At 28.1% G+C, this 16,682-nt stretch overlaps 1 protein-coding gene across 2 annotated transcripts in view; it reads right to left on the minus strand.

Moving 5' to 3' along the window:
• Positions 1–889: 889 nt before the first annotated feature.
• LOC107451584 (uncharacterized) overlaps positions 890–16,682 on the minus strand; it is a 47,284-nt gene continuing 31,491 nt past the window's right edge. The window contains exons 1-3 of one of the 2 annotated variants that reach the window (XM_016067738.4): positions 5,614–5,673; positions 2,424–2,580; positions 890–1,215 (exon numbers count right to left, since the gene is read on the minus strand). In XM_016067738.4, the coding sequence (XP_015923224.2) occupies positions 997–1,215; positions 2,424–2,580; positions 5,614–5,660 (423 nt within the window). In that variant the 5' untranslated portion in view covers positions 5,661–5,673 and the 3' untranslated portion in view covers positions 890–996. Of the gene's footprint in view, positions 1,216–2,423; positions 2,581–5,613; positions 5,674–16,682 lie in introns of those variants that run through there. The other variant, XM_087167903.1, reaches the window with a different exon arrangement.

Consider the following 16,682-nt stretch of genomic DNA (forward strand, 5'->3'; position numbering starts at 1 on the left):
ACTTCAAAATTGTCAGTGTAGAAAAACCGGGCGTAGCCGGACAATATATCTGTAAAGACTGTCAAGAATATCAGAGAAGTGTATACCAGAAAAAGACTAGTGCATTTCTTCCAGGTTAATTCCAAGCTACTAATAATATTTATGCTTAAGTGATCAAAAAACTTAACTGGCTACAAAAATATGCAGATAAAATCGAAAGACGATTTGGTTCAAGCTCAAACAAGCTCTTATTCTCAAGACTTGACAGACGCGATTGAGAAGAGAGAAAAGTTGCGAACGAAAAATCTGAAATATATGTGTAAAACAAAACTAGAAAAACTGCATTTTTTCTAGTTTTTTTTTTTTTTTTTTTTTTTCAAATCTTGCGAGTGGATGCCTGTTTTTTGCGTTTGAAACGTGTCGACTTATATTTCCTCAGCATATTTTTGAAGCTAATGAAGTTTTTTTAATCAAGTAAAGTCTTTCTTATCTTTTACTTACTGCTTCTGTATTAAATACATAAATGGATATTCTTAAATTTTAAATGCTGATGAATTTGCATAAGCATTTTGGAGCAATTGTAATTTTGCAATATAGATATTTGTAATTCTTTCCGTAATTTATTTTGCAGACTCCATAAATTTATTGAAATCTACATACTTTATTTCCGTAACTGTACGAAATCTTCAAAGTTTTCTATCTGATAATGTACAAAGCCTTGCATAATATTTTTTATGATTATTTTCAGAATAATTTTGCTTTTTATTTGCTTTAATTTTAAATGTGATTCCTGCTAACTGATTTCAAACAGATTAGATTCTTATGCGTTTTCACTGGAATTGTTTTTACAAATCAAACAAAATAAACTAAGCACAAAACAACAAAGTTGACAATGAAATGACCACACGAGTTTTCTTTTCTTTTAAATTTTGATTTTTCTTTTAATCGAAATATTTCCAACATGTATCATAAATGTTTCAGCAAACGCGTGCGCTTATTCAGAAAGCTATGCGTTTTTTAACAATTTGTGTTTTTTCCTGATTTGCAGCATATTTCATCTTCAAATCGGTAACCTGAATCAACAAATGGGAAACCACTGCCACAGTCCTTCAGCATGAGACCTATTTGTCTATTACATACGTCCCTGTTGATAGCTTCACACATCAGATCTCCAACTTTTTTTTGACCTCCCTTTATTACAGAGCATAATTTGCCCCAATCTGACAGCAGACTTAACTGTAAGAAAAGGTAAACAATATATGTATATATATAAAACTGAAAAAAATCAGAGTCGGGCAAAAAAATATGTTAAACCCGGTACAAGGAGCTTAATTCAGAGAGAATCTGCAACTTTGAAAACAATATTTTTTTTTTATTTGATTCAATAGCAGAATTTACTCCTTCTTGTCAAGCATGGGGCGATAAAGGATATAAAACTTGATCTAATATTGACAAAAAGACTGTTATTTGAAATAACGATAGATATAAATCTGTTGTAAAATTAATAATGTCATTTATATGTTAACCCGTGGTTTTTGCAATCTAAATATGTTGGACAAACTAGTAACTCTCTTAACATTAGAAATAATTTACATAATTCAGCTATACACAGTAACTAAATTATCAATAACTTAAAATTGAATCATAACTTAAAATTGAACGACTACTGAAGTATTTTTTTTTTGAAATTTTGCATTGTAAGCAACATTGAAATTTTGTAAGAAATTTTGTACAGATTTCTATGTTGTGTGTACTTTAAAGTAAGAGTTAAAAAATAATAAACAATTTTAAGCTTGTAATTTAAATGATGTTTTCATTAAAAAATTTTAATTTTTCATACAAGGTTAAAAATTAAAATTAATAATATACAATAGAAATACTTAATTATCTTATTAATTTATAAATTTAGAAAAAAATCATGTGGGTCAAATACTTACCTAATTAAACCTGGCACTATTTTCTCTAACTACTTAAATAAAATTATAAACAATATTATTAAAGAAGGTTCTTCTTTGATTACCACTACTAATCAACCTTTTTAAGAATTTATGAATCAAAATAAAACTAAATCCATTACGATTTTATATTTCCAAGATCTCTTTAATAGCACTCCCCTTTCGAAACTAAAAGATTTTATTTTGTAGATGTTTTTTTGTTACTATGATTATGAAAATATCCTTAAACACGATTTTAATTATTGATAGATTCTAATTACTATTTACATATCTGTATTATTAAATCTGTGTATGTTGCATGTTTGAATATTTTTAGATAAAGGAACTCTGTTATGAAATATTTTACAGCAAAGCACAATTTTTTTCATATAATATTTCCCGCTTGATTAGTTTTTTCTTCAAAACAAACATATTTTGAAAAAAGAAAGAATACGCAATGAATTATTTTAAGTAAATTATGTACAGAAGTAACTATTCAATTTCTGTTACCTTATTAATGCAGGCACGCTGGCACTTTAAGGTAAGATCAAAATCACAGTTGGTATTCTCTATATCAAATACAAATGACATGGTTTTGGTATCTCTTGTAAAACCATCTTCTCCCATAAGAAAGGTGGTGCACGTACAATTTTCAGCTATGGTCGACCTAAATTAGAAAATGGAGTATTTTATTATATAAACTGTCCCTCAGTATTTACGTTCTAAAAGAACTAATTTATGAATTCCTTTAAAAAGAAATAATCCTCTCTCAAGTAAACTACCTTTTTGAAATAATTTAAAATGTACCTTTATGAAAAAACGTAAATAAGTAATGTGTAAGTTCTGTAATTTTTTTAAAAATATTTCACGATAATGATAATTTGTTTCGATGCTTCCTGATTTTTCAGCAAACGCCATACTCACATCCCTAAAAAATTTATATCAATAATGCTAATTTGGTAAACAAGTAACAGGTATAATTCCTCTGAGAGCTTTAGTAAAAAAAATATTTTTTTCATTTAAACCATTCTTTTAATGACATATTGAGATGAAAGTATATATCATTAATGGAAATTTTTAATTTATGAAAATTAATTCATTATTTGAAAACGAATATCAAACTAATATCAGTTTTGAAAGGTGCAATAACGAATTCTAGAAAAAATTATAAACATATATATATGTAGGTATTAAAATGTGTAACAGCTTATGATAACGATACATGCTTATTTTTCCAAATAAATGCAAGTTACGTGAAAGTGTCATTGTATCGTAAGTATCATAAGTATCATTATATCATTGAAAGTATCATAAGTATCATTGAAATTAATTGAAATATATTAATATATTTTAATTAAAATTATATAATACCTACCTTCTCAATGAAAAAAGCTTAATTTTTTAAAATTATCAGCCAGTCAACGATGGCCTAATTAGATGTCCGATTTTTCGGATATCAGCAACAAATGTAAACTGTTTAGTGCATCTGGTGTACGTTTTACCGAAACGACGACGATACCAACAAATACTTTCTTTAGATCTCAATCATATCCTACAATTGGAATTTCGGTGAATAAAACAAGACTGACTTCTAGAATCGGTGCGTGATCTTTGCAGCTCTCTAACTTTCTTAGAAAATTCCTTAATTTTCTCCAATATTGTTGATAGTTGTCTCTGATATATACCACTTCTGTGTTGCTTTTGGCAGAGAATTTGCCAATACACTAACACCAGCCGCAATTTCTAAGATTTTATCACCCATTTTAGCCAGTTTATCGAGAGAATCAGTGCTGGCAGCTAAAAAAGTTTGAACCTGATACAGCAATTGTTGCAACCAAAGTTGTTTGAAAGCATTATTATTTACTAGGAGACTTCGCCCCCTGCTCGCTGGCGCTCACCAACCCCCGGTACTGCTTTCGCAGTTCATTTCGGTTTGCTTCGCAATCCAATGCTCGCTTAGCTCGCTCATTGGATACGTTCTTAACGTCTAGTTTTTGTATACTTTTTCGAATACTGAAGACCCGAAAACTTTTCACTGTAGAAAATTCTAAACCTGTACATTTCAATATTAATTTGAAATTGCAAACAGTTCACATATTTTTCTTAATCACACTATTCTAAATTTCAGTTGTTGAGAAAAGTAACTGTTGTAAGTTTTGTTTTAAAGTCTTTACCACCAAAGGGCTAAGGCCATGCGTAGTAAAACAATATGAAATAGTAGTCTGCCACTGAACGCCGGATGTAAAGCATCGGCTATGATGAAGATAATTTTGTATTTTTAATTCTCTGAAGAGCGCCACCTTAATAATATGGAATTTGTAAAATAAATGTATATATTTTTGATTGTTGAGGAAGCCCATCATTTTATGTTTTCATCAGTGTTCAGAAGCAGAGCAACTATAAGTGTTTTATTTTATCACAAAAATATAAAATGCATGAAAAACAAAGAAAAGAGTAAGAAAATGAGTATAGTCATAGAAAAAGTTAAAATTATAATATAGTATTTGTCAGTTAAAATAAAACTTTTTGTTTAAGTCATTGCTAACAATTCAAATTTCTCCGAGGCAATTCTAAAGTATAAATTAAGGTAGTATTGTTAAGTTGAAACACAATATTTTTAGTTTTGATGTCAACAATACAATTCAATTTTTCACAAAAACGATTGTTTCCATTGTTAAGTTCAATGTCAACAATTCAAATTTTTCTGAGGCAACTCTTAACCTCTAAATAATATTTTTTTAATGTACACATTTCTAAATGTCAGTATTCAACCACAAAACAACTTAAAGTCCTGAAATTTAGCATGAAGTTGTAAAATGTAATGAAAGAGGGTCAAAGCACTAATGAAAGTAGACAAAACTTTTATTATTGAAGGATTTGTTACGTCAAGCGCTCAGGTATCATAATTTTGATCTAGTTGCGCTTCTATGTCATTTTGATTTATGTAGCTAAGTTAACTTTAAAAAAATTCTATGGCTGGCAACAGCATTTTTATTTTTTAAGTTGTTTATTTTTATTTCCTTTAGAATTCGTTATTTTTTTAGCGAAATGTTTTTTAACCTAACAGAATTCTTTGCCGACTGTTTTCTCTATGAATGAAGAAAATAAAGTAAATATTTAACTGTTGTGGAAAGAATCTTATTTAGTTGTACAAAGTACTTCAGCCAAAATTTGGGAGCCACGTAAGAGAATTATATATATTAGATCAGAAACACATCCTTAAAAGGCAGAATGCTTTGGTGTTTTCAAAACAAAGCAAACGTTGCCACCGGCGGAAAAGAAATACAGCCAAAATTTGGGAGCCACGTAAGAGAATTATATATAATAGATTTTGCACTTCGCCAAAATTTTGCATTCCACGTAACAATTGATTTGGACGCTTATTACCATGATCTTATTCGAAGAAGAGTGTACTCATCCGAACACTTTTATAGTCACTCAAATGAGCAACAAATGCTTCTTTTAATGCTGCGTATTTATTTTCTTGAGACAAAACTATCTATCACTCACAATATTCAAAGTTTTCTGATATATATATATATATATATATATATATATATATATATATATATATATATATATATATATATATATATTAATTTACATAGTTGCTATTTATATCGTATTAAAATATGTTTGCTTATCATTGTTACTAACACAAATGAGATTGAATTTCATAAAATAATATGAGGTAAATTACCCAAAGCAAAGAAGTAGAATGCTTGCACAGATGAAGTAGGAATTCATTTTTATTTCAGTAATTGAAATCCAGTAAATGAAAATAAATAATTCGAACTTATATATGCAATGTACAAAGCAAATATTTCACACACAGGTGATAATTTCTCAAAATTGTTATTCAAATTCTTGATAAGACATTCTGCGCATCTGGAAAATTCCAAAGAATACAATGCCATTTAAAGATAAATTCCAATTCTTAGTATTCATATTCTTCAGCTTATCATTATCAATTTGATAAGTTTCTAGGTATTATCTCCTATAATTTAAAAAAAATGGTATAATCGCTTCTTTTGTATTTCCAAAATACCTTGCACTCTTTATTGCTACACTTTGTGAAATTTCTATTTGTGAAATATGTATCGAGATATAATAGAACTTTGAACAATAACATCGTACAACTTTTTGCCGAAATTTTAATAATTTGTTTAAATGAACCGTTTTTTGCTTCAAGTTGAACCGTAATATCGCGTAATCAAGTTTGAGAAGTACGATAATATGGCTCAATTTACCTTTGTACTTTACAACCAATTAGAACCATTTTACAGCTTAACGTACTTCAAAATTTCTAATTGTTAACATGACAGCTAAAATGTCATAAATATATGAATTTTAATAAGAAAAAAATGATGTTCGTTTTTTTACTCTTGTTGAATCGAATTTAAGTATTTTTGTTCGTGCACTTAAGTGTTTCGTATTCCATTCCCAAGGAAAAGAAAAATAAGACTGACACTAACCAAGATGCCAGACGTAGAAACACACGGAAAAACGTCTGGAAAAATTTCAGTAACGTATCGTTATGATATTTCTGGTTGAATAAAAAACATAATCCCACTTAATAAAAACCAAAATATTCTGTATTTTACCTATTAGTTTGTTTCTGTTCATATGGTAAAGGTGTACCGGAAATTTTGATTTCCAAAATTATATCTCTTATTACCACATATTTAATAAAAATACATAAGTAAAAAGTAAATTTAACTGAATAAATGGTTTTTATACCATGCAAAGATGGTTTCAAGAGAAAATTATACATTTCAACACATTTAACAAATTTATAACTTATTATAAAAGCACGTTTTAGTATTAATTTTACCAAAATCATCACCATGGCGCTTTTGTGTAAAATATCGAGCATTTTTTAAGTGTTTCCATAGAGTCAGAAACAAGGTAAATTCTACCATATTCTAGTAGTTTTGTCCAAACTTTTTTCAGTTTAATATCCGAGCTGACTTTTGTACTTTACCAGAGAGTTAAAAATGTAAGCCTATTGTGCTCTGTAGCTAATTCACATAACTCTCGAAAAACGTTTAATGTAAATTAAAAAAGACATCGCTTTTTTTTAATTTTTTGAAAGCAGAAGTGATGAACTATAAACTGATGAACTATAAAGTAGTGGTGAATTATAAACTTAAACGTAGATTTTACCTTAAAAATAAAGAACAAAAAATTAAAACCAAATGTCGTGCAGCCGTTTTGATTTAAGAAACTAAAATGATTTGAGCAACTAACTTGATTTAAGTAAGTAACGTAGCAGGCTCAGAAAAAAGTGGAAATATTGACGAGATATATCATACTGCAAGTTAGTACACTCTGAGTTCAGTACTTGACTCGAGACTTATATCAATTGTGATTCTTGCTTGGAGTACCGAAGAGACCTTTTGTGTTTCAAACTTGATTATCTTTGTTATTAAGTATTTAAGTACTTTATTTTCATAATCAAGGCAAAAATAGCCTTTCCCTTAGAGTACTTGTATTGAAACTCATTTTTAACCTTGTCCAATATCGTACGCAAATAATTTTATTGTAGTTCATAATCCCAAATCGGTGGTTCAATGGTTTTGGTTCGTTAAAATGTTGTATTCGCATTCATAACAATTACAATATTTAATGAAAAACAATAACAAGATTCAACAACTCTAAATAAGTTTTGATATGATAGCTTAAATTTTAAGTTTGAAACAACACAGTTTTCATCCGTCTATAGTTCTTAAAATATCAAATTTTAAGATTCAGTAAATTAAAAGTTCCAGCTTTTTTTTAAGGCACTTACAGCACCATCTGTAGGTTCTATTATCAATCAACAAAGTGAAAGATCTTCAACTTTTGATGCAATTCCGTTTTGTTTTATGATTTCAGAGATTATTAAATTTTCTTCCCATTTAGATACTCTATATATTTTTACTCGATATCTTTTTAAATCCATATTTGATTTTGGTAAGCTCTAAAAGCCAATTTATTTCTTTATTCAGTTAATTCATTTATAAATAAATGAAATTAAATTGAAAATTAATTATTTCAAAATTTAAATTCACTAAATACCTTTTAATACCTTCACCTATAATACATATTATACATTTCTGATCTCGTCAGATAACAACTACATTACTATAAAATATTATATTTGACCCTGTCTTAATTTTTTGGAACAAATAATCTCGCAAACCTATTTTCTTTTCTTAGTAAAATCAATGAAGTTTGCCAAAACAAAAGAAATTATTTATTTTAAATATTTTACCTAAAACACCTCTCAATTTGTAACCTCCTATTTATTTCCAACAACAATTAAAAGAAAAGTATAATCGTCGTGTAAAAGTTCTTCGAATTGCGTAAATATTCTTTCTACTCTCTAAGTGATAGCGTGCTCTTTGAAAATATTGAATGAGAAACACTATTTTTAGATGAAATCAGACTGGAATGCAAAGCACGAAAACATATATCCCTAAGTTCTCTAAGAATAATGAAATGGTAAATGAGAAAAATAATGATAAATTTTTTCCGTTTTATACAAACAATACAAAAGAGTGAAAAATTCAAAAATATTGCTATAATTTCCTTAAAGGTATATATTTTTGTTAATATGTTATTTATATATTAAAATACTATTATAATGGTATATATTTTGTACATATTTATAACATTTAATATTATTATATATTTATAATATTTATGTTATTATTTTAGACGATTAAAGAAATATAATCGATTAATCGGATATGATTTAGACTTAAACATGACTACTTTGACTCTCTTGAGAAAAAGACGTAATACATATTTATTGAGAAAGAATTAGATGAAATATTTGTTTTATTGTTAAATAATACAAATCTTGTTATGCCTCTTTTAATGTGATACCTCCTTAACACAATATTATATTTCGTTTCAGTAAATTTGCGAGAAATTATGCTTGAAGTTATGTTTACCTAGTCTTGATGTTAAAGAAATGTAAAAGAAAACAAAAAATAGAAATATTTGTGGGTTTGAATTAAATGTCTGAAATTATTCCTAGATATTCAGAAAAATAAGTTCAACATTAAACTATAATGTACAGTCAGCAAAAAAGAAAAAGATATCACCCTGAATAACTTTTGTTATAATGATCGGATTTTCACGATCTAAGTGTCAATCTTAATGGTTCTCGGGGGTGACCTCAAATATGCTAATTAATTAGTGCTAACTATTAATTAAGTTACGAAATCTGACACAAAAACGTACTTTCTCTGAATAAACATGTATTTTTTTTTTACATATTTGGATTCCTAACCTTCAAAATATAGGGGGTAGCCGCAATCTGGGAAATGTGGTCCCCATAGTTTGGTCAGGAGAGCGATCCAAAGTTCGTACCCCTTAATGTTAATTTCGCTTTTTGCGTTTTCAGTCATATTTTCAAAACTAATGAAGCAATTCAAAAAAAATTGCACCCACTCATAAAACTCATTTACCCAAAGATAATTTCATAAAAAAAATAATTTTTAATAATTATTAATTATTTTTTATTATTTAATTAAATTGAAGATGAAAAAATTTTGAATTATAAGGTATGAATTTTTTTATACCATAATAATCTATATATGTTTCAATAGAAAAATCTAAAGTTTCAACTGTTTTTATTTATTAGAAGCTGAAAAAAATTAAAATTAATTATTTTTAAAAAAATAATTTAGCGACAATAAAAAAATGATTAAATGGGGCGATTAATATTAAAATGTGATAAACTTGCGAGGAACTTGACTTCGCGCGCGTAGTGTAAAATTTCATTCATATTTTTTTCGCTAATAATCGTTTGCTAATCTTTTTATTTTTATTTCTTTCAAACTATAAAATACGATGTTTCTTTTTAGTCATTTAATAATGTATTTGTAATTTAGTAAAGAAATTATGAATAGAACATTTTGAATAAAAAACACTTTATTCAACGAATGTCTAGTTTTATAAAGGCGTGCTTCTGATAGAATATGATTATGCACCAGATTGTGCTTACTTAATGTGATTTTTTTAATTTTTGATTTTCTTTTTCAATAACTGATACAATTTCAATAATATACACACGTATGCATAGATTTGGAATAATATATTTATCAATTTCTTGAATATATATTTTATAATTATTAATACGAATGCGTAGTCAACATTTTTAATCATCTTAAAACTTCCCCCGGTGGCTGAGCGGTAGCGCTTCGCCCTGTCGTTCCTCGGGCCGGGCAAGGCTGACTCAGCCTTTCATCCCTTCAGTGGGTCGATAAATAAGTACCAAGCATGATTGGGAACTAAACACTGGGAGTTCCGCGTTCGGCTGACCACCTGACCGGAACATCTGCTCCTGCACCCCAGAGCCCTAGGTCCAGAAAACTGAGATGGGCATAGTAGGCCTTGGCCCTCCATGGGCTGTCGTGCAGCTGAGTTTAGAGTAGAGTTTTTTAAAACTTCTTTACATCTTATATATCGCCTTAATCTTAAAATAAGTTTGTAAATTACCTGTCTATGCGTGTTTCGCAGAATTATTTTTCTAACTTTTTTATTGAATTTTAATGCAATTTTTTTTAAAATTCTATTATGTATATTTTTTTCCAATAATATACTAATCAATTGTTTAAGTACTTTAATTTATGTTTTTCTTTAAAATAAAATTACTTTTTAAATTATTGCTAAGTTCTTATTGAAAGAAAACTTAAAATTATTGCCAGCTATCTGAGAATTAAATCTTGTTAAGAAATTAAAAATATTCTACTGATCACACTCAATATCATTCGAAGCAGAACAGCTGACTATTTACTAAAAATACTATTGTTTACGAAAAATGAAGATAAATTATTAATTTTATTTTTTTTATTACTTCTTATTTATTCGAGTAATGAAAAGTAAATGCGTATGTGCGCACAGAGGAAAAATATAACAGATTGTTTTGTTTTTTAAATGAACAAAAAACTATGGGCATGCAATTTTAATTCAACATTCAAAGTTAATCTTGTGCGCTAACCCTTTTAAGTTACCCTTTTGTCTTAAAAAGTTGAAAATATTTTCTTTAAAAGTTGTTTGTATAATTTCTCAACTTTTGCACAGTTCAAAAAAATATTGCTATATCAGGAAAATGTTCGATATGCCTTGTTTTGTTAAACAACTACTAAAATAAAAAATTGCAAAAAGATTTGAAAAATGTGCTATTTTTAGAATCATCATCTCAAAAATTGTTCTTTTACTCCATTTGACTTTTTTCTTCTTAAATAACTTATAATCATAGTTTTAACACACGTTTTGAAGAAATTATGTATACAAATTTCTCCTAATATTTCGTAATAAGAAAACAAGAATATTAATGATTTATTTATACAGTGAAACCTGCCAAGTTGACCACACTTGTAAGTTTTACACCTGAATAAGTTGACCTCAATTATCAAGAACGGAAATTTTCCTACATAATAAAGAAGCAAAACCTTTGTAACTTGACCACCTGTCTATCTTGTATGTTGACCACTGAAATAAGTTAATTTTGTCTAGGAGTATTATGAAATTCTATTCTAAAACCCTCATAAATTGACCAAAAAAAAAAATTCAAAAAATTTTCTGTCATTTCGCAATGTATGTTAATATTTCACTTGTTTGGTGAAATAGTGTAAAAAGCTAATCTAAACCTTTTTGTGAGTTGACCATCTGGGGAAACTGTAGGGAGTCAGCTTTTGACCATTTCTTTCATTCATTCATTGAAAACAGGTGTGTTAGTTGAAAAGTTGCTCTTCCAGTTGCAATAGTGAGCAAATAGGCTTGTATGCGTAGTAATAACAGAATAAATTTTAAAGTGTTAAAATAATTTTGTTTTGTTAAAGTTTTCAATGTTTTCGTGTTCTGATATTTTAAGAAATTATTTTTATTAAACACTTCACATGCATAACTAACAAAATAATTTTTTTTTAAAAGTTAGTTAAATATTAAAATTATTTATGTGTAACAAATTGAAGTTCGTTTAGGTTTAAACATATTTCTTGAGATATTCATTTGGCCATTTGCTAAATCAAATTTTTAAGTCAAGTAAAAAAAAAAATTTTAATGTATAGCAACATGTAGGAAACGAAAAAGTAAACAATGTCCCACCCCTTCTATAAGTTGACCACTTGTCTACGTTGGCCACTAAAACAATGCACATGAAGTGGTCAACTTACCCAAGTTTTACTGTAATTGTTTCATTGAACCAGAGTAGTTAATTGTTTTCGTAATAATCGGCCTTACAACTATTTAACTTAGATTCTTTGGACTAGGCGTCACTTCATGCATGTCTTTCGAGATTGAAATTTCAAAGATAAAATGTAAAAATTACAAGAATGCGTAAGCTGGTTTCAACTAACAAAAAAAAGGGACAAAATCGTTGGCAAAAGAAGTTATCTCATGAAAAGAGTGTCAGAGTTGAAAAATTATTGTAAAAACTGTAACAATTGTTACTCTTGTTTAATTAAGGGTATTATAAACCTAATTTTCGTTTAATCATGTTTTTTAAAGAACTAACGAAAGGAGTGTGTAAATAACATCAACTCTTTTTACTGCAAACTAAGTTTACTTAATATCATTTGCAAATATTAAGAAGTACAAATTCTTGACTTGCTCCCTAAAATAAAGTTTTATTTTTATCGTAGTTGAAGAAGTACGGATATAGTTAAGGGAGGTATGCGACATTCGGAAAAAAAAAGTCGTGTGATAGAGATAGTTTTAAACAGAACGAATTAGTTCTTTTAATTGAAATGCTGGCAATATCATTACAGCATTTTGGTTAACAAGTGCCATGAAAAAAGGTTCTGAACTTAAGATATGGATTTTAATATATTTTCCTATTTACATATCTCCTTGATCTCCGCACCGTTTTAATATTCTGTAAAGCATAAAATGAAATAATGTTGAATAAAAAAATAGATTTCAAATGAAATATTTTATTTTCCTATATGCAGGGTATCTGTTACATTTTAGATTTTCAAATTCATAACTTTTCATGTCTAATTCCAAGAATTTTCAAGATTTAACGAAGTTACTATTTTCTCCGATAAAAACAGAATAATAAATTCAAAAAGCATTATAATCACATTATATAAAATAGGTATAACCAAAACACTGCAGTAAGAACGCACTTTAATACAAAACCCCTCTATTTAAGCTTTTAGCTTAATTTCCGCTTTTGGTTTCATATTTTGTAATGTGGCAATCTTTTTCGAAAATATTTTAAATAATTCTTTAAAAATTTCACGTTCATGTAATAAGTTCATTTGAATTCGCAGCTCGCTTTATAGATTTTGTTTCATGTTTTATTCTGTTTCTTCTTTATACTTAATTTTCTGATTTCGCTTGATATTTTTACTTATTGTGTTCCATTATGTTTGTAATTTTTTTGTAAAATTTTTTTGAGTGCTTCTCAAACTATTGCATTGATATATTTTACTTTGGCTATATTGATACAATAATAGAAAGTACTATTTTTTGCTGATATAATCGTGTAAGCTGATGAAAAGATTATATCTTTTATTTTCCGGATATTTTTAGAATTTTTTTTCCGGTTTCTTGCTGTTTTATTTTTTATTATTATTTTACTTCCCCCCTTTTTTATTGTTCCGTAATTTTTCCCAAGTTTTTTCTGCATTTTGAACTTATTTACTTATTTTATGAGTTCTATTTACTTGCAGCTTATGCGCAATAAATAAAACTTATTATTTTTCGTAATTTTCTTTGTGTTTTTTTGTTTTTATTTATTATGATATATATATCAAAATGCTTTTAAAATGCCTTATAACATTTATTAAGTTTTACAATTTTATCGAAAATAAATACCGTGATTTCTATAAAATTTTGCGATTATGCATCAGAATAGCTATCTTTTTTCAGGTCCACCTTTGCTTGATCACTTTTTTTTTCCTTTCCTAAGAAACTCGAAGTGCGGGGCAAAAGCATTTAACCCTACAACTCTTCATAAATTTATGATAACTTATGAAAATTTGGTTTTAATTCAAAACTGTCATACAAATTACGTTAAAACAGCTTTACAAAAATAAATAATGTCAGATAAAAATTCAAAGATTCTATAATCTTGGAGAATCAAAAGTAATTTATTAATTTATTTAAATTTCCTTTTTAAAGGAGATTTAAAAAAAAAAAAAAAAAAAGCCCAGAAAGCAACGTGAAAAATTCTTTTGGTTGATTAGCAACGAGAAGCACTATCTTTTCCCATCTTGTCATTCATTCAGTTTCTTTATGGTTGTTATAAATTATTTCTCCTTCTATGGCGAGGTAATTTGGCATATTTTTAAACCATCGCCAGATATATAAATCCCTATTGCGACCTAATTTACAACCCATTTTTTTCGAAATTTTGTCTACCCCCCCTATTTTAAGGGTCAGGATTCCAAATATGTAAAAAAAATACATGTTTATTCAGAGAAAGTACGTTTTTGTGTCTGATTTCGTAACTTAATTAATAGTTAGCACTAATTAATTAGCATATTTGAGGTCACCCCCGGGAACCATTAAGATTGACACTTAGATCGTGAAAATCCGATCATTAGAACAAAAGTTATTCAGGGTGATATCTTTTTTTTTTGCGGACTGTACATAATTGTAAAGGTAATACTAATTATAAGACATGGTCTAGTAGTTACTAAAACACTGTTAAATTATCAGAATTATATTTGACCTCGAATATGAAGAAAAAAAAAGAAGTTTCAAAAAATAAAATTTTTTTCTATCCTATATCAAAAAAATTACCAACAAATGAATTTTATTATTAAAGTCATTTCAATGATAAATAACTGTTTCTCTTACACATTCGTACTAAACTTTTTCGACTCTTAAAAAATGAAATAAATCTCATTATTTTGAGCCAAATCTCCGAATAAGACTTCACCAGAAAACATTCAATATTCAAAGGAAAAACCTCTCCGCATAAATCTCTTTGCAGCAGAAATTTATACCGCGGGCACAGCGCTTTCATCCTAAACACGATGCCCACTTTCAAACTCCCAATTTCTTTCCTCCACAACAGTTCTTCTAATCTATTCTTGCCTATTTCAAATTTATGTATTCAAATCTATTCTAAGGTGTTACATTAACATAATAATTACTGCCCACAAAACGTTTCATGCAACAACATTTTAAGAAGTGGATCGTGTTGAAACTTTTAAGTTAAGAATGGCTGTATTTACAGAGAGAAGGGTTCGTGTGAGATCATTTCCAACAGAGATTTGTGAGGATTCTTCATTGCCAGGTTTCATGTTATACAAATGAAGGGAATAAGTCAAATACATAAGTTCTTTTATGCTCGGTATTTTGATTGATCAGAGAATATTAAACAAAGGGAATTTGCTTAAAATTTTAAAGCGCTTACAACTTTTAACTATGGCATTGCGTTTCGTATGTGACACTCAAATGTAAACAAATAATGTTTTGTGGTTTCATATCTTTGAATATGTATCGCGATTACATGATTTCAATTCGAATTTGAAAGGACATAGAAATTAAATCAGCTTTTCTTATTAAATTCCTAGCCAGCGCTGTTTATGCGGAATAAAGTCAAAGTTTCCTTTCTCTGTCATGGACTTTACAAGCAAGTCACGATATTTTGTTATCTGTTATCTGATTGGGAACAAATGTAAATACTAAATATTGCGTTATTAGATTGTTTAAAAAGTTGTTTTGGGGATAGATTTTATTGCTAAGAATTGCAATTGTATAAAACTACATAAAATTTTACTTCACATTCATCTGTAAAATCTATTAAAAGTGCAGCTTATCGTGCATCAGAATAAATGTAAATAATAAATATTGTTTTATTGAGTTGTTCAAAAAGTTATTTTGGGGATGAATGTTATTGCTATGTATACAGAGATACCAACTTGATCCAGACAGCGGATAATTAGTAGCGAGTAATAGTCTTTTAATGTATGTGATTTGTGGTTTAGTAAATAAGATTCATAGTGTTTTTACTCTCCACTAATAATTCTAAAACTAATGCGATACGCCATTTTGTTACTAAACTATGCTGATTCTTGTAAAATGGGGGCAAAATTCACCAATATCATTTTTTTAAACATTTTCCCGAATCCAGTGCAGTTGGCATCTCTGTGAATAATAATAGTATATAGTAATACCATATAAATTATAACCACTTATAATTTTACTTCTCTTTTTTCTGAAAAATCTATTAAAAGGGCAGCTTCTAGTGAATAGGAATATATGTAGATATCAGGGCTAAAGAGAATAGAAGGGTTGGTTCACTCCTTTGAAGTATCTCTGGCACCGCCGATCCTCCGACGTCACTCTAGTGACGTCACTTTGGCGCAAAGCTCGCACTTTTACTTCAAGAACGGAGCATTTGGCCGTACTAGCTCTAACTAATATTGGATCATTTCTTTTTGCGAGATATTCTAAGACATTTGTTATTTTCTATAATGACTTTCCACAGTTTTTGCAGTGAATTTACAAGAATTTAAAACTATTATCGAAATGCCAGTTTGCGCGATTGCAACTTCCAAAAATTCTGATATAAAAACAAGAGGAAAAAGTATAATTTTTCGCGTGTTCCCTAAAGTAAATGAACAACTATGTAAAGAATGGATTCCGAAATGACAAAGTTAATATAAAACAGCAATACGTTTATTCTGTCGTAAAGAACTTTTATAAAAATTCATTATCTAAATAGAAACCGCCTCGTTACTTCATAAAGAAAGGCAGGTGAAAAGAATTAAAAAATAGATAAAGTCAAAGAAAATTAAAATGTAAGTAAAA

The sequence above is a fragment of the Parasteatoda tepidariorum genome, chromosome 7, assembly GCF_982258835.1.
Source record: "Parasteatoda tepidariorum strain Cologne lab strain chromosome 7, Ptep-v5.0, whole genome shotgun sequence".
Lineage (NCBI taxonomy): Eukaryota > Metazoa > Arthropoda > Arachnida > Araneae > Theridiidae > Parasteatoda > Parasteatoda tepidariorum.